A 27,376-nucleotide genomic window follows, 5' to 3' on the forward strand; every position below is an offset into this window, starting at 1 on the left:
TCTGTTTTCCAGAAGTGGGGGTTTCCCCATGTAGATCTTTTCGCCTCTCGCAAGAACCGGAAGTACCAGGTGTTCTGTTCTCTCCAGGGATGCTCCCTGGGCTCCCTATCGGACGCCTTCCTGATGCCGTGGAAAGACCATCTGTTCTATGCCTTTCCTCCATTCCCATTAGTTCACAAGGTCCTTCTCAAATTGCGAAGAAACAAGGCCCGCTTAATCTTAATTGCCCTGGCATGGCCCAGGCAACATTGGTACACCACACTCCTCGATCTGTTGGTGACCAAACCAATTCTTCTACCGCTGTAGCCGGACCTGATCACTCAGGAGCACGGCAGACTATGTCATCCGGATCTGCAGTCCCTCCATCTCACAGCATCGATGCTGCATGGCTAACTCAATCTGAGCGGCATTGCTCTCGCTCTGTGTAGCAAGTACTCTTGAGTAGCAGAAAGCCCTCTACTAGGTCCACATACCTGGCCAAATGGAAGCGCTTCTCCTGCTGGTGTGCCCTGAACAATACTGCTCCTCTGGAGGTGCCAGTACCTACCATCCTGGATTATCTCTTGTCCCTGAAACAGCAAGGCCTGGCTGTCTCATCCATCAGAGTACACCTAGCAGCGATTTCAACCTTCCACCGGGGCGAAAACGGGCGCTCGGTTTTCTCCAATCCCATGGTCAGCAGGTTCCTTGAGGGATTGGAATGTCTGTACCCACAAATTAGACATCCGGCCCCTATGGGGACCTCAGTCTGGTCCTATCCAGACTCATGTGTGCCCTGTTTGAGCCGATGGCCACCTGCTCGCTTCTGTACCTTTCCTGGAAGTCAGCCTTCCTTGTCGCTATGACCTCGGTGAGACATGTGTCGGACCTTCAAGCCCTCACTTCAGACCCACCATATACGGTATTTCATAAGGACAAGGTACAGCTGCAACCACACCCCACCTTCCTCCTTAAGGTGGTGTTTGCCTTCCATGTCAACCAAGACATCTTCCTTCTGGTCTTCTTTCCGAAGCCACACGCTTCGCGACAAGAGCAACAGTTGCATTCCCTAGATGTTCATAGGGCTCTCGCCTTTTACATCGAACGAACAAAACCTTTTAGGAGGACGACCCAGCTGTTCGTAGCAGTGGCAGACCAGATGAAGGGCCTCCCGGTCTCCACACAGTGCATCTCATCCTGGATTACATCATGCATCCGTGTGTGCTATGACTTGCTGGTGTCCCAACTATGCACCTCACTGCCCACTCTACTCAGGCTCAAGCTTCGTCCTCCGCCTTCCTGGCTCAGGTGCTCATACAGGAGATCTGTAGGGCAGCGACTTGGTCATCAGTACATACCTTCACTTCCCACTATGCCATAGTGCAGCAGTCCAGGGGCGATGCTGCATTCGGTTCAGGGGTCCTCCATCCCGTGACTTCTAACTCCGACCCCACCGCCTAGGTAAGGCTTGGGAGTCACCTAATTGGAATCGATATGAGCAAGCACTTGAAGAAGAAAAGAGAGTTACTCACCTTTGTAACTGTTGTTCTTCGAGATGTGTTGCTCATATCCATTCCAAACTCGCCCTCCTTCCCTCCGTCGGAGTAGCCGGCAAGAAGGAACTGAGGGAGCGCTGGGTCAGCAGGGGTATATATCCGGCGCCATAAGGTCACCACTCCAGGGGGCGCCTCATACGACCCACCGAGTGTTACTAGGGTAAAAATCTTCCGACAATTGTGCACGCGGCACGCGCACACCTAATTGGAATGGATATGAGCAACACATCTCGAAGAACAACAGTTACAAAGGTGAGTATGGTCCATATGCTATTGTCAGCAACCTTATCATACCATCCCCTTCATAAACTTATCAAGCTCAGTCATGAAACAAGTTACATTTTTTGCCCCCACTGCTCCCCTTGGAAGACTGTTTCAGAAATTCACTTTTCTAGTGGTTAGAAACCTTCATCTAATTTCAAGCCTAAACTTGTTGATAGAGAGTTTATATCGATTTGTTCTTGTGCCAACATTGGCTCTTAACTTAAATAATTCTTCTCCCTCCCTGGTGTTTGTCCCTCTGATGTATTTATAGAGAGCAATCATATCTCCCCTCAGCCTTCATTTTGTTAGGCTAAACAAGCCAAGCTCCTTAAGTCTCCTCTCCTGAGACATTCCTCTGATCATCCTAGTATCCTTCTCTGTACTTGTTCCAGTTTGAACTTATCTTTCTTAAACATGGGAGACCAGAATTGAACACACCATTCCAGATGTTGTTAGTCCCTAAGTGCATGACCTTGCACTTTGCACTATTAAATTTCATTCAATTTCTATTACTCCAGCTTTCAAGGTTGTCCAAATTTCCTTGTATGATATTCCCAGTCCTCCTCCATATTGGTAATACCTCCCAATTTTGTGTCATCCATACATTTTATTAACAATCTCCCAATTTTTGTGCCAAGGTCATTAATGAAAATATTAAATAAGATTGGTCTGAAAATTGATCCTTGAGGAACTCCACTAATAACCTCCCTCCAGCCTGACAATTCATCTTTCAGCATGACCCCTTGTATCTCTCATTTAACCAGTTCCTTACCCACCTTTTGATTCTCATATTAATCCCCATCTTCTCAAGTTTAACTAATAATTTTCCATGTGGAACTGTGTCATACTGAAATCCAGGTGGATTAGATCTACTGCATTTCCTTTGTCTAAAAAAATCATTTGTCTTCTCAAAGAAAGAGATCAAGTTCGTCTGACACGATCTACCTTTTGTAAAACCATGTTGTATTTTATACCAAGTACCCTTTACCTCTTTGTCTTTAATTACTCTGTCTTTGAAAATTTGTTCTAAGACCTGACATTCAATTGGTCAAACTAACAGGCCTGTAGTTTCCCAGATGGCTTTTTTCCCCCTTTCTTAAAAATAGGTACTATATTTGCAATTCTCCAGTGACAGGGTACAACCCCCAATTTTATGGAGTCATTAAAAATCCTTGCTAATGGGCTTGCAATTTCATGTGCCAGGTCCTTTAATATTCTTGAATGGAGATAATTCACACACACCCCTTTAGGCCCATTAAGCTGTTTGAGTTTGGCTTCCACCTTGGATGAGGTAATTTGTACTTCCATATCCTTGTTTCCATTAGCCATACTGCCACTGCTCCCAAGCTCCTCATTATCCTTACTAAAAACTGAGGCAAAGTATTTGTTTAGATGTTGGGCCATATCTAGGTTATCTTTAACCTCCACCCCATCCTCAGTGCTTCATGGTCCTGCTTCTTCTTTTCTTGTTTTCTTTTTCTTTATATAGGCCTTTTACTATTGGTTTTAATTTCCTTTGGAAGGTCCAGTTCTGCTTTTCTTTTGGCAGTTCTCACTTTATCCCTACACTTTTTGACTTCCAAGAGGTAGCTTTCCTTGCTGATCCTTCCCTTCTTCCATTCCTTGTAGGCTTTTTGCCTTCCCTTAATAACCGGTTTGAGATGTTGTTCATTCCAGTTTGGCCTCCAACACTTCCATACTCATTTTCCCCGTTGCTTGGGACGCTGTCTCCAGATGTTTTCTGCAACTGTGCTCTCATATCCCAGCTCACTACTGACAATGTCCTTTGTAGTAAAACCCTGGGTCATGCTAATTATATAACATACACAATTCTGTATTGAAATGATGTGTACTGGGTCACGAAGAGACACATGCAGCTCTTCCCTTTGCTTGCATAATATCAGAATGTGCAAAACATAGATTTCATTATATCATCACAGCTCCATTGCGCACACCTCAAAGTAATCCACACATGTCCTCATATCAACAAACACACCTTAACCAAGCAGGCTCAACTATTGCTCTACCATGTAGTGTAGGTTCACCTAACACACTGATTGCATTGGGAGCATATGCAAATAATTCCCATTGGCTACTGCCAGCACGAGGGAAACAGAGGGAAGATGGGGCAAGCAACCTTTTTTATCTCCCTTTTTGCCTTTTAATAGTGTTAGATCCTGTGGGTAAGAAGGAATGGATTGTGAAAGGAAGTAAAGAGCTTGTACATTTCAGCAACTATGGGGTTGGCAGAGAGAAGGTATATGTGTTAATGGGGCATATTGGGGCACTGCTGAAAGAAGGCATAGTGAAAATTGCATGGGCAAGCTTAACTGTGCATTTCCTTGTTTTCAGAAGTTTGAGTTTTGATCAACGTTTTGCAAAGGAGAGACATCCACTAAGCAGCCTTAACTCTGTGTTTACATAGTGTTTTGCCACTGATTATACATTATGATACAATCTTTACTTACATGGTCACATACTATTTTTCCACAGGATCCCTGACTTATTCAGTGCACAAGATGGAGGGTGTCACTAAAAGAGCAGCTATGCAATATTTTGTGTTATCCTCAATCTGTGACCCCATGCCTTATTTACTGCACACTATTCAAAACCCTGCTCTGAATACAAAATCATTAATTTTCTCATGGGGTTTTCTATGGTGCTATAGTATCTGAGTGTTTCACAAACTAATTAATTTATTTTCACAATACCATGTGAGGTGAGGGGGTGGTATTATCCCCACTTTATAGATGTGGAGTTGAAGCACAGAGGGATTAAGGTCAAATATGTTCACTGAGTAAAGAACAGCACCTATTTGCACTGCCCCAGGAGCAGACCAGGGATTAAATAGTTATTCAGAGTCACAAATCAGTACCTGTTTACTCCCTGTTCCAAGGGTGAGTAAGTTGCTCCAGTCCTATATCTGATGCAGGTTTCTATTGGTTGAACTGTGGTAACCGGTGTACTGGAAGTAGGGAGCGAAACCTCCACACCAATATATGCAGGGGGGCCAGTAACAACTTCACAGCAACTGTTCTCCACCCTGCATGCAAACTGAAAATTAGTCACACAGAGGACTAATACCATACACATCCTTACTCCCCTGCACAGGTAGAGAAGGCAGCTTGTGACTGAGCCCATAGCATATAGGATTTTCTTTCATCGTGTGTGCTTGTAATTGAGTTTTAATACTGCTTCTTGAGTAAGATTGTATAAATTAGCTGAACCATGTACTACTGATTTATGTTTACACTGCATTTTTTTTTAATAAGTTTAGAGACGCACGGCTGCATTTTATATAGGTTAATATGTGATATGTTTCTGTGGAACCTTAATTCTGAATCTCCTAAATTTTGCATATAATCCTTCTTTTATTATTAAAATACTTGTATTTTATTAAAAATAAATGAACATATGGGAAGGAGATATGTCAAGAGCAGAAGTTCATCGCTGTGCAGACTAAGGGTATGTCTACACTATGAAATTAGGTCGATTTAATAGAAGTCGATTTTTTAGAAATTGATTTGATACAGTCGATTGTGTGTGTCCCCACTAAGCACATTTAGTCAGCGGAGTGTGTCCACAGTACCGAGGCTAGCATCGACTTTAGGAGCGTTGCACTGTGGGTAGCTATCCCACAGTTCCCGCAGTCTCCACCACCCATTGGAATTCTGGGTTGAGCTCCCAATGCCTGATGGGACAAAAATATTGTCGCGGGTGGGTGATTCTGGGTACATGTCGTCAGGCCTCCCTCTGTGAAAGCAACGGCAAACAATCGTTTCTCACCTTTTTTCCTGGGTTACCCATGCAGACGACATACCATGGCAAGCATGGAGCCCGCTCAGCTCACTGTCACCGTATGTCTCCTGGGTGCTGCTGGCAGATGCAGTACTGCATTGCTACACAGCAGCATTACCTTACCTTGCCTTGCCTTGCCTTGTTGGCGGCAGTTGGTGCAGTACGACTGTTAACCATCGTCATCATCTCGTGGGTTCTCCTGGCCAACCTCGGTGAGATCGGTCGGGGGCGCCTGGGCAGACATGGGTGCTCCTGGCCAACCTTGGTGAGGTCGGTTGGGGGCACCTGGACATAAATGGGAGTGATTCCAGGTCATTCTCTTCTTTAAGTTTCATCTAATGGAGATTCAGTCCTGGCTGGAATATCATGAGCGCTGGAGGCTTTTGCCTCAGGCTGCTCTCCCAGCCTGCAGCACTGCGCGATCGCACCTACCTCAGCCTACCCCTTGCTCCCATGGTTCATGAAGCCTGGACAGTAGTAAGGAGCAGTTCAACTATAGGCTGAGCAAGTGCAGAATGGTAGTAGAATGTGCCTTTGGACATTTAAAAGCTCTCTGGCGCTGTTTGCTGACTAGGCTGTTTGTGATTAGAAGAGCACAGCAAGGCACGCTGCGCATCACAGAGGCTTTGAAAACCAGTTTCATCACTGGCCAGGCTTTGGTGTGACAGTTGTGTGTGCTTCTCCTTGATGAAAACCCGCTCCATTTGTTGATTTTAATTCCCTGTTAGCTAACCCTGTAAGCCATGTGGTCAGTTGCCCCTCCCTCCATGAGAGCAATGGCAGACAATCGTTTCGTGCCTTTTTTACGTGCAGATGCCATACCACGGCAAGCATGGAGCCCACTCAGATCACTGTGGCAGTTATGAGCACTGTAAACACCCCGCGCATTATTCTGCAGTATATGCAGCACCGGAAACTTCAACAGCAGGCCAGGAGGCGACGGCAGCGCGGTGATGAGAGTGATGAGGACATGGACACAGACTTCTCTCAAAGCATGGGCCCTGGCAATTTGGACATCATGGTGGTAATGGGGCAGGTTCATGCCGTGGAACTCCAATTCTGGGCCTGGAAAACAAGCACAGACTGGTGGGACCGCATAGTGTTGCAGATCTGGGATGATTCCCAGTGGCTGCAAAACTTTCACATGTGTAAGGGCACTTTCATGGAACTTTGTGACTTGCTTTCCCCTGCCCTGAAGCGCAAGAATACCAAAATGAGAACAACCCTCACAGTTCACAAGCGAGTGGTGATAGCCCTCTGGAAGCTTGCAATGCCAGAAAGCTACCAGTCAGTCGGGAATCAATTTGGAGTGGGCAAATCTACTTTGGGGGCTGCTGTGATCCAAGTAGCCAACGCTATCACTGAGCTGCTGCTATCAAGGGTAGTGACTCTGGGAAATGTGCAGGTCATAGTGGATGGCTTTGCTGCAATGGGATTCCCTAACTGTGGTGGGGCGATAGACGGAACGCATATCCCTGTCTTGGGACCGGAGCACCAAGGCAGCCAGTACATAAACCACAAGGGGTACTTTTCAATGGTGCTGCAAGCACTGGTGGATCACAAGGGATGTTTCACCAACAGCACCGTGGGATGACCGGGAAAGGTACATGACGCTCGCATCTTTAGGAACTCTGGTCTGTGTGAACGGCTGCAGCAAGGGACTTACTTTCCAGACCAGAAAATAACTGTTGGGGATGTTGAAATGCCTATAGTTATCCTTGGGGACCCAGCCTACCCCTTAATGCCATGGCTCATGAAGCCATACACAGACACCTTGGACAGTAATCAGGAGCTGTTCAACTATAGACTGAGCAAGTGCAGAATGTGCATTTGGACGTTTAAAAGCGTGCTGGCGCTGTTTACTGACTCGGTTAGACCTCAGCGAAACCAGTATTCCCATAGTTATTACTGCTTGCTGTGTGCTCCACAATATCTGTGAGAGTAAGGGGGAGATGTTTATGGCGGGGTGGGAGGTTGAGGCAAATCTCCTGGCCGCTGATTACGCACAGCCAGACACCAGGGCGGTTAGAAGAGCACAGCAGGGCGCACTACGCATCAGAGAAGCTTTGAAAACCATTTTCATGACTGGCCAGGTTACAGTGTGAAAGTTCTGTTTGTTTCTCCTTGATGAAAACCCACCCCCTTGGTTCACTCTACTTCCTTGTAAGCCAACCCCCCTCCTCTCCCCCGTTTGATCACCGCTTGCAGAGGCAATAAAGTCATTGTTGTTTCAAATTCATGCATTCTTTATTAATTCGTCGCACAAATGGGGGGATGACTGCAAAGGTAGCCCGGAAGGGGTGGGGAAGGAGAGAAGCACCGGGCTACCTTTGCATTTATCCCCACATTTGGGAAGCTGGTGGAGGAGGGGAGGAGGGAAGGAGAAGGCCACACTGCACTTCAGAAATTATTGAATGCCAGCTTTCTGTTGCTTGAGCAGTCCTCTGGGGTGGAGTGGTTGGGTGCCCGGAGGCCCCCCCACTGTTCTTGGGCATCTGGGTGAGGAGGATATGGAACTTGGGGAGGAGGGTGATTGGTTACACAGGGACTGCAGCGGTGGTCTGTGCTCCTGCTGCCTTTCCTGCACCTCGACAATACGCCGGAGAATATCAGTTTGATCCTCCAGTAGCCTGAGCATCGCTTCCTGCCTCCTCTCATCACGCTGACGCCACCTATCATCTTGATCCCGCCACCTGCCCTCATGTTCATTTTGTGCTTTCCTGCACTCTGACAGTGTCTGCCTCCACGCATTCTACTGGGCTCTTTCAGTGTGGGAGGACTGCATGAGCCCAGAGAACATTTCATCGCAAGTGTATTTTTTTCACCTTCTAATCTTCGCTAGCCTCTGGGATGGAGATGATACGAGGAGCTTTGAAACATTTGCAGCTGCGGGAGGAAAAAAAGGGAGAGTAGTATTTAAAAAGACACATTTTAGAGAACAATGGGCAGACTCTTTCACAGTGAACCAAGCTGTTAACATTACATAGCATGTGTGCTTTCTTTACAAGGTCGCATTTTGCCTCCTATATTGAGGGCCTGCCGGTTTGATGTGAGAGATCACACATGCAGGGCCGGTGGGCAACAGAATTCGGCTTGCAGGCAGACATGGTAAGCAACAGTCTTTTGACTTCTTTAACCTTCATAACATGTGGGAATGGTTTCAAACAGCTATGGCCTCATTTCCCATACCAAGCACCCGTTGGGCTGGCCATTTAAAATGTGTTGGCCATTTAAAAGGAGGAGTTGTGGTTTTCGGGTTAACGTGCAGCACAAACCCAACTAAACCACCCCCTCACATACACCCAATTCTCTGGGATGATTGCTTCACTCCTCCCCCCACTGCGTGGCTAACAGCGGGGATGATTTCTGTTCAGCCACAGGCAAACAGCCCAGCAGGAACGGCCACCTCTGAATGTCCCCTTAATAAAATTCCCCTATTTCAACCAGGTGACCATGAATGATATCACTCTTCTGAGGATAACACAGAGAGATAAAGAACGGATGTTGCTTGAATGCCAGAAAACATCGGGACCATATGCTGCCATGCTTTGTTATGCAATGATTCCAGACTACGTGCTACTGGCCCGGCATGGTAAAGTGTCCTATCATGGAGGACGGAATAAGGCTGCCCTCCCCAGAAACCTTTTGCAAAGGCTTTGGGAGTACAGGAGAGCTTCATTGAGATGTCCCTGGAGGATTTCCGCTCCATCCCAATACACATTAACAGACTTTTCCAGTAGCTGTACTGGCTGCAAATGCATCTCAAGTCTTCAGGGCAAATTAATCATTAAACACACTTGCTTTTAAACCATGTATTATATTTACAAAGGTACACTCACCAGAGATCCCTTCTCTGCCTTCAAAGTCCAGGAGCCCGCCTTGGGTGGGTTGGGAGGATACTGGCTCCAGGGTGATAAACAGTTCCTGGCTGTTGGGGAAAACGGTTTCTCTGCTTGCTTGCTGTGCACTATCTTCAATCTCCTCCTCCTCATCATCTTCCTTGTCCCCAAAATCCACATCCCTGTTGCGTGAGAGTCCATTGACGGAATCCACACACAGGGGTGGGGTAGTTTTAGGGCCACCCCCTAGAATAGCATGCAGCTCTTCATAGAAGTGGCATGTCTGGGGCTCTGACCCGGAGCAGCCGTTTACCTCTCTGGTTCTTTGGTAGGCTTGCCTGAGCTCCTTAAGTTTCACACGGCACTGCTGCGGGTCCCTGTTATAGCCTCTGTCCTTCATGCCCTTGGAGATTTTTTCAGATATTTGGGCATTTCATCTTTTGGAACGGAGTTCTGATAGCATGGATTCCTCTCCCTATACAGCGATCAGATCCAGTACCTCCCGTTCTGTCCATGCTGGAGCTCTTTTGTGATTCTGGCTGGTCACCTGTGCTGATGAGCTCGCCACGCTGGCCAAACAAGAAATTAAATTCAAAAGTTCGCTGGGCTTTTCCTGTCTACCTGGCCAGTGCATCTGAGTTAAGAGTACTGTCCAGAGTGGTCACAATGGAGCACTCTGGGATAGCTCCCGGAGGCCAATACCGTCGAATTGTGTCCACACTACCCCAAATTCGACACAGCAAGGTCGATTTCAGCACTAATCCCCTCGTCGGGGAGAAGTACAGAAATTGATTTTAATAGCCCTTTAAATCGATAAAAATGGCTTCGTCGTGTGGACGGGTGCATGGTTAAATTGATCTAACACTGCTAAATTCGACCTAAACTCATAGTGTAGACCAGGGCTAAGCAGTAGAGGCTTTAAGAATTAGGTCCTTTCCTTATATTTTCTTACAACACTGTCACAGCTCTAATTCAGGAACATAGGAGAGATTCAAGGAGTTAAATTAGAAAATTCTTACTAACCATTTCTACCAAAGTCAAAGGAAAACCAACAGATCCAGCTAGATGGTCTCAATATGTTATTTCTGCTTTCTACAATAGAGGAAGAAGTTTCTTTTCTGCCTCCTTATGTGGACATGAGGTATTACAATGATCTGCTAAGTCAGATTCCTGAAGAATTCATTTCTGTTCCTTTAATAATGAACTGCATGTTGGAACAGGTGAGTGTATTTTCATATTAATTCATACCCATCATTCAGGCTGAGCAGTGTGATAGTGAATTGATCAGTGAGAGACAAATCAATCAGGTTCATCCCAAAATAAGAGAACATACATAGCTGCACTACCTAAGGAGGATCAGTAGGGAAGGACTCAGAGAGGATCCCCTGCTTTGCCTTGCATTATGGAGGGGAGGAGTTAGGTTTTTTCATTCCTTTTCAAGGTGCAACTCACTCCCAGTATGTGCCCGGTGATCTATTCCAAAGCTCCTACTACTACTCTCCAGCCCTCTATGCCCCCTCCCCATCCACTTTCTCACAGAAAAGAGTATTCGGGTACGGAGTCTCTGCCTTTTTTGCCACTTTCTAAGAGGGTCCTTGCTCCTCCTTCCTTCCTTGCATGGTTGAGTAAAGGCTAGAGTTAATCTAGCCTACAATAACTGCTAGCAAGTGTTTTCTCTCAGGGTTGTCAAAACTAAGCATATATAATACAAGTGCGAATGATCACTAATACTATATGCTTGTCAACTTTTCTCAGTGTGGGACAGGAGATCTTCCACAAGAATGGCTATACTGGGTCATTGCACATGGGTCCCAGAATTGGTTTGTAGCACTTTAGCTTTTAGGGAGTGTATCCAGACAACCTTCAATAGGTCTTCAGTCTGCAGCTTTGAGGACAGAACTCAGACCTGCCCATCACTGGCTCATCGATATTTCTCCCAGTGAAGAGATTGCAGATTTTGTTCTGTTTCCACAGCAAGAAACAAGATGTACAGTCCTCCTTGCTGCAGAACTTTAGAATTGGTGGATCAAATTCTTTTCTAAGCTAACAAAAACATCTAAAAGTTAAATTTCTGCTGCAGTTGGGCTTTAATTTAGCTGGATATGTGCTAAATTTTTGACTTGGGTTTCCAGACTGAGCCACTAGATTGTTGGTTGGCCTCCACTTCTCCCTGAGGCACTTAGATTCATACGTTTTTAAGACCAGAAAGGATGTTTATGATCATCTAGTCTAAGATAATAGAGCAGCTGATATGGGATTTAATTCATAAAGAATTAAAGGAGGGTAATATAATTAATGCAAATCAACTTGGATGTATGGAAAATAGATCCTGTCAAACTAACTTAATATCTCTTTTTGATGAGATTACAAGTTTGGTTGATAAAGGGTTGACGTAATATACTTAGACTTTCCAAGGCATATGACTTAGTACCCCACAACGTTTTGATTAAAAAACTAGAATAATATATAATTAACGTGTCACACATTAAATGAATTAAAAACTGGCTAGCTAATAGGTCTTAAAATGTAATTGTAAGTGGGGAATTGTCACCAAGTGGGTGTGTTTCCAGTTGGATCCTACAGGAATGACCTGGAAAAAAATATAAAATCATCACTAATCAAGTTTGCAAAAGATACAAAAATTGTGGAGGTTGTAAATAGGGCTGTCAGTTAATCGCAGTTAACTCACACGATTAACTCAAAAAAAATTGGCTTTCAAATATATTGATCTCTATTAAAACACAGAATACAAAGTGTACAATGCTCACTTTATATTATTATTTTTGTTACAAATATTTGCACTGTAAAAATGACAAAAGAAATAGTATTTTTCTATTCATCTCATACAAGTACTGTAGAGCAATCTCTTTATCATGAAAGTGCAACTTACAAATGTAGATTTTTTTTTGTTACATAACTGCTCTCAAAAACAAAATAATGTAAAACTTTAGAGCCTACAAGTCCACTCAGTCCTACTTCTTGTTCAGCCAATCACTAAGACAGACAAGTTTCTTTACATTTACAGGAGATGCTGCTGCCTGCTTCTTATTTACAATGTCACCTGAAAGTGAGAACAGGCATTTGCATGGCACTTTTGTAGCTGGCGTTGCAAGGTATTTATGTGCCAGATATGCTAAATATTCGTATGCCCCTTCATGCTTCGGCCATCATTCCAGAGGATATGCTTCCATGCTGATGATGCTCGTTAAAAAATAATGCGTTAATTAAATTTGTGACTTAACTCCTTGGGGGAGAACTGTATGTCTTTGGCTCTGTTTTACCCGCATTCTGCCATATTTCATGTCATAGCAGTCTCGGATGATGACCCAGCACATATTGGTCATTTTAAGAACACTTTCACAGCAGATTTGACAAAATGCAAAGAAGATACCAATGTGAGATTTCTAAAAATAGTTACAGAACTCAACTCTATGTTTAAGAATCAGAAGTGCCTTCCAAAATCTGAGAGGGATGAGGTGTGGAGCATGCTTTCAGAAATCTTAAAAGAGCAACACTCCAATGTGGAAACTACAGAACCCGAACCATCAAAAAAGAAAATCAACCTTCTTCTGGCATCTGACTCAGATGATGAAAATAAACATGCATCGATCTGCTCTGGTTTAGATTGTTATCGAGCAGAACCCATCATCAGCATAGATGCATGTCCTATGGAATGGTGGTTGAAGATGAAGGAACATATGAATCTTTAGCGCATCTGGCATGTAAATATCTTGCGATACCAGCTACAAAAGTGCCATGCAAATACCTGTTCTCACTTTCAAGAGACATTGTAAACAATACGTGGGCAGCATTATCTCCTGCAAATTGTAACCAAGTTTGTTTCTCTGATACAACTTTATCTTAAGCTAACTACAAATCAATGCTATAATGACATCTAACATGTTTTCTGTTTGGTAGGTCGTTGCAACTGAAGAAGGTCTTACACCACCAAGTCTGGTGGTCCCAGAACCACGAGCAGATGGGCTGGATCATAGCCTTGCAGAGCATATAGTCTCAATCCTTCCCTCTCTTTCCCTCTCTGAGAGTGAAAAAAAGGTTTGCATTGTCTTTTCCCTTCAGACTGCCTTGATTGCTAAATAAATCTGTGTATTAATTTTTAATGCATGTGCTCTTTTCTTGTTTAATAGAATCTCTACAACTCCTTTTTCCCTAATGACAATGAAGAAAAGACTGTGGTCCCCAAATGGCCTCTTCTATTAAACTATCATGATATTTTGTCTCAGAGGCTACACCTGCTAAAGGTACAATACTGTCTTATATCAACAGTCTTAACATCTACAGAGAGGACATTAACTTAGAATGCTTCTTTTAGAAGGTAGACTAGGAGAACCCAAACTTTGCCCACCTCATGGTCACATTAGCCACTTGCCAGGAATCCAAAGGCTGTACTTAATTTGCTTAAAATGGAGCAGATTGCAGCCACCCATGGAGACTACAGGTCCCAGCATGCAATGTCCCATATTGATCTGAGTGGCCTGGCCACAGTGCTTATGTGGACATTTTGCTTTCATGACTGCATTTCCATATAAATGATGACATGGGATACATTGTAGAACTCTGTGGGCTTCACTTTGGACCACCACTGAGCTAGGGGATTATTATTCTGAAGAAACTAGAGTTTCTAAATGATGAGTGTGGTGTAGCAACTAAAATGGAATAGATTAGAGAGGTTGGGACAGACACAGGGGGCAGTGCACAAGAAAGCACAGAGCTGTTTATGGGAGAAGAACACCAGAGTGCATCAAGGTGTGCAGAGTATAGCGCTCATGTAAGGCAGCAAGAGTTATCTAGACATGATATAGGCAGAAATGTAGAGTAAGATTAGAGTAAAAAGTTCGATGCAGATGAAACTTGTAAGTCAATAAAGGGTTTCAAGTAGAAGGAGGATGACATGGTTGAGTCGTGGGTCGGGAAGATGCTTTTAATAGAAGCATGTTGGATAGACTTTTGGGCAGCCATCTAGATTTCAGGAGGTTAGAGAGGAGGAAGTTGCACTAGTTAATGCAGGAGTTGACCAAGGCATGAAAAATGTAGGGATTAGGGATGAAAGAAGAAGGAACAGGTTTGGGAGATATGATAGAGGAAAAATGTAATAAAAGTAACACAGAAGACAGGGACTGTAATAATAAAAATAAGAAAAAGCAAAACTGAACAAAGTAAAGAAACCTCAAGCCAGTACAGTTCTTTAAATCCATCATAATACTGCTGTCAAAGACCATCAGTGAGTTGTATGATTTCTTGATTATAATGACTATGGACAATAATATAGACCAACTAAGAATATGTGTGAGATGTTGCACTCCATATGTTTATGGAAATATGCTTATGAGTGTAAATATAATGTAACTGGAATATGCTTTATGCAAAAGGTCTCTTGTAAGGTATCATTACATAGCTTATAATCTACTGAGTATGTTCATCCTATTTGTATGAATATATCATTCTTGTATCTGAAGCTAGAAATATGAAGTATTACTCTGAACTATTGTAACTATGCAAAGTGTGGGCCATTAATGGTGGCTTGGAATCTTGATGGCTCCCATTAACCAAGACAATTGGTTGTAAATGCCTCTGTTTATGTGTAAGACTTCCTGTGTTCCTGTGAGTCAGGCCAGATAGAATGGAGAGTAGGGGTTTCACAGGACATGTCACCATGTCACTTGGTACTGGAATCCGTCTTAAACCTGGTGCTTTTCCATTTAGAAGGAGGGGTGAGAACCCAGAGAGACAAAGGATTCTCGCTTTGTGCCAAAGCTGTAAAAGGGGGTGGAGCAGGACAAGGGCGGTCCCAGTCATGTGGAATCCCCTGACTCCAGGGGAATTTCACCTAAGATGCCTGCTGGAACTAACAAGGTCTGGATCAGGGGAAAGGATTGGGCCCAGACTAGGAAGGAGTCTAGTCTGTGAAAGAAGTTTATTGGAACATCTCTGAGCGTGAGATTTACCTGTATTCAGTTTCTTAATGTATTAGGCTTAGACTTGTGTGTTTTGTTTTATTTTGCTTGGTAACTTACTTTGTTCTGTCCGTTATTACTTGAAACCACTTAAATCCTACTTTTTATATTTAATAGAATCACTTTTGCTTATTAATTAACGCAGAAAGTAATTAATACCTGGGGGAGAAAACAGCTATGCATATCTCTCTACCAGTGTTATAGAGGGCAGACAATTTATGAATTTACCCTGTATGCGCTTTATACAGAGTAAAACAGATTCATTTGGGGTTTGGATCCCATTGGGAACTGGGTGTCTGTGTGCTAGAGACAGGAGCACTTGCTAAGCCATTTTCAGTTAAGTCTGCAGCTTTGGAGGAATGGGTCAGTCCCTGGGTCTGTGTTGCAGCAGATTAGCATATCTGGCTCAACAAGACAGGTTTATGAGGCCCAAACTGGCAGAGAAAATGGGCTCAGAGGTAGTCTCAGCACATCAGGTGACCGTCCCAAGGGGGTCTCTGTGACCGAACCCATCACAATGCGGAAGGGAAAGGCTAATCCAAAAGCATCCTTTGCAGTCTAACAGACTAAATCAATACATATTTTCTATATTCCGTGAAATTTTCAGATTCTGGCTAAATGGCAAATAATTTTGTGATCTTTAGCAAATATCAGTTAATTGTGCCTTCTTAAATTATTCTCTTTTTCTTCTGGTATATATTCACTCTCCCCCAGTGAGGAAAGTAAACAATAACTGATTTCATCTTCCCCATAAAGACACTGATTCAGCAAAGCACTTTGAGTATATGCTCAATTTTAATCATATGCTTAAATTTCATTGACTTCAAAGTAAAGTAAAGCATATGTGTGGGGGAGGGAGAGGGGGGTTGGGGAGGGGGGAATTGTGTGCTGAACTGGAGCCTTAGTTATTTAAATGAAAAATCCCTTTTTTGTGAAAGTTTACTTAGCTGTTCTCCTTATTGCTCTTTGCTTCAGGTCCAAGGGGGCTTAAACCCAGAAAAGATTGAACAGAATATGATGGACAAGCTGCCACTGGTGGAACTTCTTCAATTCCCCCTTCCTCCACCTGGAAACAACACTAAACGCTTGGCCAGAGTTCATGAGCTCATGCATTATTGTACCAGTGGTAAATTGATTTTTTTTATTAATATTATTTCATTCTTTGTTGACAAACTTCTATGATATAGTTGGAACCCACTTTGGGGGGACCACTGTCTCAATTTATCCAACTAAGACCTTCACTGTATCAGCCAGTATTTACCACCTTTCATATACTTGTGTCCATCCTAACCTATCATGGAGTTTGGCCTAACACCAAACCACAATTTCATGGTTATGAGCAGACTAGGTTACACTGCATGTTAGAGACCGTGAGATTGACAACTATGCATTAGCAGCATGTCAGGACTCACCCAAGCACATAAACTCGGTATTAAGTTGGGACAAGAATATCAGTTATACAAATTACTAGTTCTGGTTCTAGTGCACAGAACAAATATTGGGAGCCACTGAGATATATAATGTATTTGTTTACAAAGAACCTTTTGATTGAGAAAAGAGATTTGTCTTGGATTGAAAGGATTACTTGGGGAAAAAAACATGGTTTTCTCATTGTGTTTTCTTTGAGCTGCCCATATTAATAGTACTGTTGTATCTACAATAGTCACATTTTCTGGTTGTCATGATAAGGTCATGTCTCCATCAAGAATTGTCTCTGCAATTCCTCATTCTTGTAATGTGTGTACCTAGTTGGTTCACACTGTAAAACAGTTAGAAGGGCTACATAAATGCTTTCTAGTGAGTCTGAATGTTCAGTCTAAGGGTACAGTTAGTAATGAGCATCCAAACCCCTTCAATTCCTTCTTTACTGTCATAAGTAGGGCCCTACCAAATTCATGGTCCATTCTGGTCAATTTCACGCTCATAGGATTTTTAAAATAGTAAATTTCATGATTTCAGCTATTTAAATCTAAAATTTCATGGTGTTATAATTGTAGTGGTCCTGACCCTAAAAGGAGTTCAGGGAGGCGGGATTGCAAGGTTATTGTAGGGGAGGTTGTGGTACTGCTACCTTTACTTCTGCGCTGCTGTAGGCGGCGGCTGCCTTCAGAGCGGGAAAGCTGGAGAGTCTCTGTCAGCAGCACCACAGAAGAGGATGGCATGGTATGATATTGCCACCCTTACTTCTGCGCTGCTGCCTGCAGAGCTGGGCCCTCAGTCAGCAGACACCACTCTCTGGTCGCCCAGCTCTGAAGGCTGCAGAGCAGAAGCAAGGGTGGCATGGTATGGTATTGCTAACCTTACATCTGCACAATACCACAATCCCCCCTAAAATAACCTCGTGACCCTCCTGCCACTCTCTTTTGGGTCAGGACCCCCAATCTGAGAAACTCTTGTCTCCCCTGTGAAATCTGTCTAGTATATGGTAAAAGCACACAAAAGACCAGATTTCACAGAGATAGACCAGATTTCACGGTCTGTGATGCATTTTTCATGGCTGTGAATTTGGTAGAGTCGTAGTCATCAGACACATGTCTGACCACCATCTGATCGGTCCATCGATCATTACTGAAATTACCATAACCGTTAGCCCCCTTGTTGGCAGCCTTAATAGCAATGCCAAGGACAATATACCTGGTCAGTCTTCTATTTACCTTTCACTGGAATGTAAGGACAATTTCTATGGATGGTTTTAATTCTCTTCCAGAACTCTTGAGTTGGGCTGAAGTAGAAAGAGCCTTCAAAGTGTTTACTTTTGAAAGCCTGCGGCTGACTGGGGTGGATGATTCTGGCCTCCTGGAGGGCTCAGGATTGATGCTTGGAGGTGATTATGAAGTATCTTATATTCCATGGGATAATCCGGCCAGGTTTGCAAGACATCTGAGACATCTATCGATGGTGGAAAACCTGTTTGATGAGAAAACTCCCAATGGCTCAGGTAACAGGGCATCTATCAGCATTATATCTAAAGAATTTAAACATGCTATTCACTAGAGTCCTTTTCTTTTACATTAGTTCAGAATTATTTATTATTACTGGGATGTGATTATTCTCTTGTTTTAGGAACCATTTGGTCATCAAGTACTCTACATTCCATTCATCCATTCATCAAGTAGGAATGCTGGATAATGACATAAACTGGGCATTTTGTATGACAATTAAATAGTTTATTTAAACAAGTCTTTAAAAGTAGTATCTCTGTAAAACAGCTCTGCATAGCAGATATTAGAAAACTATTTTATAGCTTCTGATATAAAAGTGTATTTTAGAGAAATTAAACATTGAAATCATACCATTAAACAGTTGTTTTAAACATATTTATACAACACAATATAATATAGAATTTGGCAACTATTTCAAAGTTTCACTCTTCTTAAGTGTTTCAGAAATACTATTCATAAAGTATATAAAACACTGCCTTTTATCTTGATATGTAACTAAAATAGTAATTTTGAAACTTTGATAATAGTAGTGGGTATATGCAAATGATTATAAGCAATACAATGAAAAGAATGTAATTTACTACTTGTAACTGAATATGGACAGATTACATTTTAGATACAATAGTCTCTCTGCAATTTCTGACAATGGGCCAAATCTTAACCTCATTGAAGTATGTTTATGCCAGAGGTTCTCAAACTTCATTGCACGGGGACCTCCTTCTGATAATAAAAATTACTACAGGACCTCAGGAGGGGGGACCAAAGCCTGAGCCCACCCAAGTCCTGCCACCCCGGTAGGAGTGGGAGGGGCCAAAGCCCCACTGCCCCAGGCCAGGGAGCCAAAGCCGAAGCCCAAGGGCTTCAGCCCCAGGCAGGGGGCCTGTAATCTGGCCCTGGGCCCCAGCAAGTCTAAGCCACTTCCCGACCCACAGTTTGAGAACTGCTGGTTTATGCCAATAACCAGGGCCATCCTTAGGATTTATGGGGTCCTATGCACTATTATTAAACTGGTGCCCCTATGCCTGACGGCAATCTGGGCTCGCAGCCCATGGGGGAGGAGGGACGAGGCAGCAAAAGATACCGAGACGCCCAGCCCGCCTCACGGCGGTGGAGAGTCACAATTCCCCGCAGAGACCCCCATACCCTCTCCTTCATGCAGAATGTGCAGTGCCAGCGCATTCAGCTCTATGAATACGGTCCCTGCCTAAGGAGACTGCAGTGCACACTGTGTGTGCGGAAGCCAACCCGTTCTTACTTGCTGTCATGGGCAGTGAGTGAAGCTGCCACTTGGGGAGGCTGGCTCCCCAGCCCACCTCTTCTGCCTGTGGCCCTACCCATCCTCTACTCCTGCCCCACCACAGGCCCCGCCCTTTCCCACTGTCTTCCTCCTCTCTTCCCTCCCCCACCTTGCTCACCGCCTTCCAGCCAAATCCCTGATCTCAAATGAAGCAAATGACATTTGAAAAAAACGCTCTTCTGCAATTTCTTTCTAAAGAAAATGGAGCATGTTTTCCACTGCATGCCAGATGGTGAAGACTTGACATGCAGAAGGTACCTAATCAGAAGCACTAAACTTGGGAATAAAAAATGTCAGTCACAAGTTTTTTTTATATGCCCTGAAGTTTGTCAGAGATTTATTTGCAAAAACTTTGTAGTAAGGGCGAGTCAGCTGTCTTGCTGAATACAACATTAAATATTATGGAATACATGATGCAGCTCTTCTCTGTTTTACATTCTCTTAATCAGTATTTCTAAGCTGATTTTATATTTTAAATGTACTCTTAAGCCTTCATAAAGTAATCATTCCAGATTATTACATATTTAACTCACTGAAACAAAGATATTATTTTAAATTAATCAGTCACAGAGGTTTAGTGTGTTCATAACCATGTCCATTGCTTTTAGAAAAAGGGGACACTGATTTACTTTGTGTGATCTCCATAACAAAAGACATGTTTATGAAATTTCACCAACTTAAAAAAATATGTATCGAAAGATTTTAGGCATAACAAAGGATTTTATATCTTACTAGGTTCTGATTTTGCTGGAGGGTTCTCTTAAAATTAGTTCATCAGATAGTCAGAAGTAAAGAATGGGAAACTCTGTGTCCAGCTATCTGGCAGGAAAGGGGTGTTGTCCCTTTAAGGGTTCTCTTCAACAGGGGGTGAAGGGAGAAAGGGATGAACAGAAAGGACAGGAAGACTATGGAAGCAAGTTTTTTTTACTATAGTAATTAAAATTAAAAGATGTATTTTAGATAATGGTGGTCTTTTGAAGGATTTATTTAAAAAACTATATGTCTGAAGATCCAAGCATTTAAGGTTAAAGATGATTGTTCATCTAAAAATCTGTGCAAGGATTTTTTAGAGATGTGATTTTATAATCTTCACCAACTCACTAATGAAATATTTTTAAAGCACATTTTAAACTAAGGTCCTGTAGACTAACATGTTCTGAGTAAATATTACAGTAATGCACAACTGTTTTTGTCAGGTTTCAGAGTAGCAGCCGTGTTAGTCTGTATCCGCAAAAAGAACAGGAGTACTTGTGGCACCTTAGAGACTAACAAATTTATTAGAGCATAAGCTTTCGTGGACTACAGCCCACTTCTTCGGATGCATATAGTGTGGAATAAATATCAAGGAGATATATATACATACATACAGAGAGCATGAACAGGTGGGAGTTGTCTTACCAACTCTGAGAGGCCAATTGAGTAAGAGAAAAAAAACTTTTGAAGTGATAATCAATCCATCGGTGATCTTCCAGAAAACACCATCCTGGCCACTATGGACGTAGAAGCCCTCTACACCAATATTCCACACAAAGATGGACTACAAGCTATCAGGAACAGTATCCTCGATAATGTCACAGCTAACCTGGTGACTGAACTTTGTGACTTTGTCCTCACCCACAACTATTTCACATTTGGGGATAATATATACCTTCAAGTCAGCGACACTGCTATGGGTACCCGCATGGCCCCACAGTATGCCAACATTTTTATGGCTGACTTAGAACAACGCTTCCTTAGCTCTCGTCCCCTAACGCCCCTACTTTACTTGTGCTACATTGATGACATCTTCATCATCTGGACCCATGGAAAAGAAGCCCTTGAGGAATTCCACCATGATTTCAATAATTTCCATCCAACCATCAACCTCAGCCTAGATCAATCCACACAAGCGGTCCATTTCCTGGACACTACTGTGTTAATAAGCGATGGTCACATAAATACCACCCTATACCGGAAACCTACTGACCGCTACACTTACCTACATGCCTCCAGCTTCCATCCAGGACACACCACACGATCCATTGTCTACAGCCAAGCTCTAAGATATAACCGCATTTGCTCCAATCCCTCAGATAGAGACAAGCACCTACAAGATCTCTATCAAGCATTCTTAAAACTACAATACCCACCTGCTGAAGTGAAAAAACAGATTGACAGAGCCAGACAAGTACCCAGAAGTCACCTTCTACAGACAGGCCCAACAAAGAAAATAACAGAACACCATAAGCTGTCACCTTCAGCCCCCAACTAAAACCTCTCCAGCGCATCATCAGAGATCTACAACCTATCCTGAAAGATGATCCTTTACTCTCAAAAAGAACAGGAGTACTTGTGGCACCTTAGAGACTAACAAATTTATTAGAGCATAAGCTTTCGTGGACTACAGCCCACTTCTTCGGATACATAATAGGACCTAATCACATCAGCCATACCATCAGGGGCTCGTTCACCTGCACATCTACCAATGTGATATATGCCATCATGTGCCAGCAATGCCCCTCTGCCATGTACATTGGCCAAACCAGACAGTCTCTACGCAAAAGAATTAATGGACACAAATCTGACATCAGGAATCATAATACTCAAAAACCAGTGGGAGAACACTTTAACCTGTCTGGCCATTCAATGTCAGACCTGCGGGTGGCTATCTTACAACAGAAAAACTTCAAAAACAGACTCCAACAAGAGACTGTTGAGCTGGAATTGATATGCAAACTAGACACAATCAACTCAGGATTGAATAAGGACTGGGAATGGCTGAGCCATTACAAACATTGAATCTATCTCCCCTTGTAAGTATTCTCACACTTCTTATCAAACTGTCTGTACTGGGCTATCTTGATTATCACTTCAAAAGTTTTTTTTTCTCTTACTCAATTGGCCTCTCAGAGTTGGTAAGACAACTCCCACCTGTTCATGCTCTCTGTATGTGTGTATATATATCTCCTCAATATTTATTCCACTCTATATGCATCCGAAGAAGTGGGCTGTAATCCACGAAAGCTTATGCTGTAATAAATTTGTTAATCTCTAAGGTGCCACAAGTACTCCTGTTGTTTTTGTCAGTAAATTCAGAAACTTTATACCTGGGGGTTGGCAAATGGCTTCATTACCACTTGAATGGCTCTTTAACAGTTTCAATGTTGTGCTAATAGGTCTGGCAGGCTGGAAGGCTTTTTCACTTTTAAGTTACTAGATCTCCTCCGGAGTAAGAGTCACCAGGCTGCAGCAGCTAGCTGTGGGAGCCTGCAGGAAGGGTCAGAACAGGGATAGGAATAGCAGGAGAGTGGACACTAAGACCCAGTGGTGCCCCAAATTTCCAGATGTCCTATGCAGCTGCGTATACTGTGTATACCTAGAACATAAGAACGGCCATACTGGGTCAGACCAAAGGTCCATCAAGCCCAGTATCCTGTCCTCTGACAGTGGCCAATGGCATGTGCCCCAAAGGGAATGAACAGACAGGTTATCATCAAGTGATCCATGCCCTGTCACCCAATCCTAGCTTATGGCAAACAGAGGCTAGGGACACCATACCTGCCCATCCTGGCAAATAGCCATTGATGGACCTATCTTCCATGTATCTATCTAGCTCCCCTTTGAACCCCGTTATATTATTGGCCTTCACAACACCCTCTGGCAAGGAGTGTTTTTATCTAGGGATGGCCCTGCCAATAACCAATACAGACTGGACTAAATCCTAATCCCATTGATGTCAGTGGGATTAGCATTTAACCCAGTCTGCATTGGTTGTTGGTGTAACCATTTTCAGAACATCTGTACAGATCAATCAGGAAAGGCTTCCACTACTCAACTGGAATAGTGAACTCTAGCCCTGATTCAGCAAAGTACTTAAGCATGTGCCTAACTTTAGAATTCAAGTAGTCCCAATAAAGTCAATGCACATGCACAATTACCTTGCTGAATCAGGCTCCCATGAAGTCCAGTTCCTGTTCAGTCTTAGCAGCTTTAATAGTGACCAGAGAGTGAAAGCCAAAATCAGAGGTGATGTGTGAAGTATTGTAAATTAGATCAATTAGACTCAGGGTATGTCTAAACTACAAACTTTAGCCATCGCAAGGTATGTCAGCATGAAGATGCCACAGTCATTTCGCTTTTGCGCATGCATAGTTGGTGCAGTCCAAGGCCACCATCGGCAGTATCACCACTACGGACCTCGCGTCAGGGCCTAGTCGGGAAGTAAAGAAGCACACACATAAGCATGGCAGTAAGGCTTCCACTAAGCTAAGAAGGGAGAGACCCCTTCCATGAGTTCCAGTCATGGGGATGAAGCAGATCCTAAAGCGCACAAACACAAAAAGAATCTTCATAAATCGATGGATCCGCCAGTACTGAGTGCAGATTTGCACACACAGTCAACATCGTCATCCCTCAGAACCAGAGAGTCATCCATTCCGGGAAAGATCACCACTCCGCTTCCGGGGACTGAGAAATTTCCCTTGATTCTGGGGAGGTCAGGAAAAGCACTATAACCCCAGGAAGTGTTTGCCTGGGAAAGCCATGGTCCCCACAACTTCTAGGGCCTTTTACTTCCAGGAAGACCCTATATACAACACCAGACACGCCACATCTGAAGCACTCTTCACTCCCACTCTGGCAGTATACACACTTCCACTGGCTCCAGCAGTACTGCTGATGGAACAGGTCTCCGAGTTTTCATCTTTGGAGGACTCAGATGAGGATCAGGAACCATCCATCCCTTCCTGCCACTATGAGTACCAACAGAAGCCTTCTACATCATGGCAGTATCCTCCATTCCAGCTGCTGCAGAGCCACTGATTTCCTGTGCCATGGGGCCTCCTCAGCACCCATCAGATCCATCCTGCTGGCCCTACTGGGGATCCTGGCCCTATTGGGGATCCTGGCCCCAATACTCTCCCTCAGAACCCATCCATTCTATAAAGGAGGTTTCACCTGTTTCACGATCTTGGGTGCCTTCAAGTAGACACTCTGAACCAGTAATGGAAGATGAGCCACTCAGACCGGATTGAACAATACCACCGGAACAGGAGAGATAACCATCATCCTCTCCTGATGTGGCAGTAGCTTCAACATACCCCCCATCTCCTGATGACTACCGCCAATTCCAGGATCTCTTGCATAGACTGCCTGAAGAACTTCACATTCCCCTGGAGAAGATCCAAGACACTCAGCAAAAGCTGCTGGAATACTTCACTCACTGAGGCCAACCACAGTCGCTCTCCCAACCAACTATACCATCATCGAGTCAACTCGCATAGTTTAGCAAATGTTGGCCACATGTACACTTACATCAAAGGGGCAGAAAAAAGATACTATGTATCAGCCAAGGACTCTGAGTACATAGTACTCTCACTCTCACCTCCCAATTCACTTGTGGCCCAGGCAGCAATGGAACAGGTGAGGCAACAGTAGCCACACTTCACCCCACCTGACAGGGAGGGCAAGGAGCTTTTAGGCTGCAAAAGGGCTGCAAAAAGGACTGGACCTTTTAGGCTGCAAAATCTTTTCTTCAGCCAACCTTCAATTCAGGATTTCGCATTATCAGGCATTATTTGCTGGATCCGATTTCCTGAATTACAGCAAATTGGAGGACTTGTCGAGAAACTGATGCAATTGGACCGGGCCCACTTCCAGTGAATAACTGAGGAGGGGAAGCTGGTAGTTATGCCCTCACAACAGAAACCTCATCGTGCCCAATGGCCACAGGCATTGTCATAAGGAGGCAGTTGTGGCTCCATTCCACTGGTTTTCCCAGGGAGGTACAAAATACCATCGAAGACCTGAAGATTCATTCATTTGATGAATCCTGTCTTTTCAACCAGAAAACGGACTATTCCCTCCACACCCTCAAGGATTCGAGAGCTACACTCTTCCTTGGGTATTTACACACTGGCACCGAAACATAAGTTCTACTGCCTGCAGCCCACACAGCATTACAGAACCTCCCATTTTTTCCATCAGCAGCCTTATGAACCATCAAGAAAGTGTCAGATGACTCAAAGATCACATCCTCCAGGACCACCCTCGAAGTCTTTCTCCTCCCAAATGCAACTCCCCACCAGAAGAGGTATTTCTGAGGAACCCTAGCGTGCTGTCAACCACCTGGCCTGCTGCCACACAACCACCCCACCCACTTCGGGGGCTGTCTAGCACTCTTCTTACCAGCTTGGAGTCCAATAACAAAAGACAAATCAGTGGTAAATGTCATCCACTATGGCTATATGATTGAGTTCATTATGCTACCTCATCCACAACCCTCTCCCTGATCCCTCCTCAGGGACCACTCTCACAACAGCATCCTCGCCCTGGAGGTGGATTCCTTACTACAAAGAGGTGTGATAGAGTGGGTTCCTCCAGACTATCAAGGGATGGGGTTCAATTCAGCTTACTTCCTGATACCCAAAATGAAGGGTGGGTGGAGACCAATCCTGGATCTCCATTGTCTCAATCGCTTCATCTGCAAACCCGTTTCATATGGTCACCTTAGCAGCCATCATTAGAAGAAGGCACATGGCTTTTGATATGCAGGATGCTTATTTTCACATAGACGTCCATCCGGCCCACAGATGGTTCCTGAGGTTTAAAATAGGCCCTCAGCACTTTCAATAGAGGGTCCTGCCATTTGGACTCACCACTGCTTCCTTCACCAAAGTTTTCTCTGTCATGGCAGCCTACCTCAAGCGTAATGGGGTCCTTGTATTCCCCTATCTTGACAACTGGCTCCTGGTAGTGCAGTCCAGAGAAAAAGCCTATATTTCAACCTCCATGTTGCTCAGACTCCTTTCCTCCCTCAGAGTCAGTATCAATGTCAAAAAATCAACTTTGGACCCCACACGGTTCGTAGACTTTATAGGGGCCTCCATCAACTCAGTCACAGCATGAGCAGATTCCAGTCTCTGCCAGAACTTGTAGCCTGAGTGTAGTGAGGCAGAGTGGCCTCCCTCTTAGCCTGATGGAGAGAAATGGCCCCATAGATATCATAGAATATCAGGGTTGGAAGGGACCTCAGGAGATCATCTAGTCCAACCCCCTGCTTAAAGCAGGACCAATCCCCAATTAAATCATCCAACAGATTTTTGCCCCATATCCCTAAATGGCCCCCTCAAGGATTGAACTCAGAACCCTGGGTTTAGCAGGCCAATGCTCAAACCACTGAGCTATCCCTCCCCCCATACCTCATCCCCTCCCAATGGACGGAGCCAAGCTAGCCAGAAGCAGAGGGGCAGGACAGGAAGTATAAAAGGCAGGCCCTCCAGCTCAGTTGAGCCAGAGCCAGGGAAGGAGGCATATGTCCCTGCCTTCTTGCCGAACTCCCGCCCAGTGACCAAGCGGTGCAGCGCCATGTCCCCAGAGGAGACCAGCTGTGTAGAGGTGTTGCTGGGACTGCTGTCTGCTGTTTATCCTGAAGAGATTGAGGACCCATAAACAACGGAGCCATGCCAAGGAAGGGCGGTAGGAAGTAGTCCAGGGGAAGCAGACATTAGGCCGGTTGTGTTGCTAGGAAATGAGTCATCATGTTTTGTTGACTTCCCCACTGACCCCTTGGCGGGACCACCCACCACTGCTAGGGTCTGGGGCAGGGACATGGTGGAATAGGGTTGGCCTGGCTCTCCCTGCCCTCTTGTCACCAACCCCTCCCTGGGAAGGTGGATTACTTACCCTAGGCCAGCAGGCCTGTGCCTTGTTTTGTGGCTTGCCCCAGCCAGGAAGCTGCGGGCCCCGA

The 27,376-nt window shown here is 44.2% G+C and overlaps 1 protein-coding gene across 7 annotated transcripts in view; it reads left to right on the forward strand.

Annotated features, from left to right (window-relative positions):
• Nucleotides 1–27,376, forward strand: part of SPAG17 (sperm associated antigen 17) — a 280,253-nt gene that overhangs the window by 124,453 nt on the left and 128,424 nt on the right. For all 7 annotated transcript variants that reach the window (XR_004647912.1, XR_004647911.1, XR_004647913.1 and 4 more), the window contains exons 10-14: nucleotides 10,538–10,656; nucleotides 13,355–13,492; nucleotides 13,585–13,698; nucleotides 16,387–16,537; nucleotides 18,119–18,349. Coding sequence is in view for 4 of the 7 variants with exons in the window: in XM_034787997.1 (XP_034643888.1) it covers nucleotides 10,538–10,656; nucleotides 13,355–13,492; nucleotides 13,585–13,698; nucleotides 16,387–16,537; nucleotides 18,119–18,349 (753 nt within the window). In the remaining 3 variants the exon portion in view is untranslated. The remainder of the gene's footprint in view (nucleotides 1–10,537; nucleotides 10,657–13,354; nucleotides 13,493–13,584; nucleotides 13,699–16,386; nucleotides 16,538–18,118; nucleotides 18,350–27,376) is intronic.

This window comes from Trachemys scripta, chromosome 1 (genome assembly GCF_013100865.1).
Source record: "Trachemys scripta elegans isolate TJP31775 chromosome 1, CAS_Tse_1.0, whole genome shotgun sequence".
NCBI classification, from domain to species: Eukaryota; Metazoa; Chordata; order Testudines; family Emydidae; genus Trachemys; species Trachemys scripta.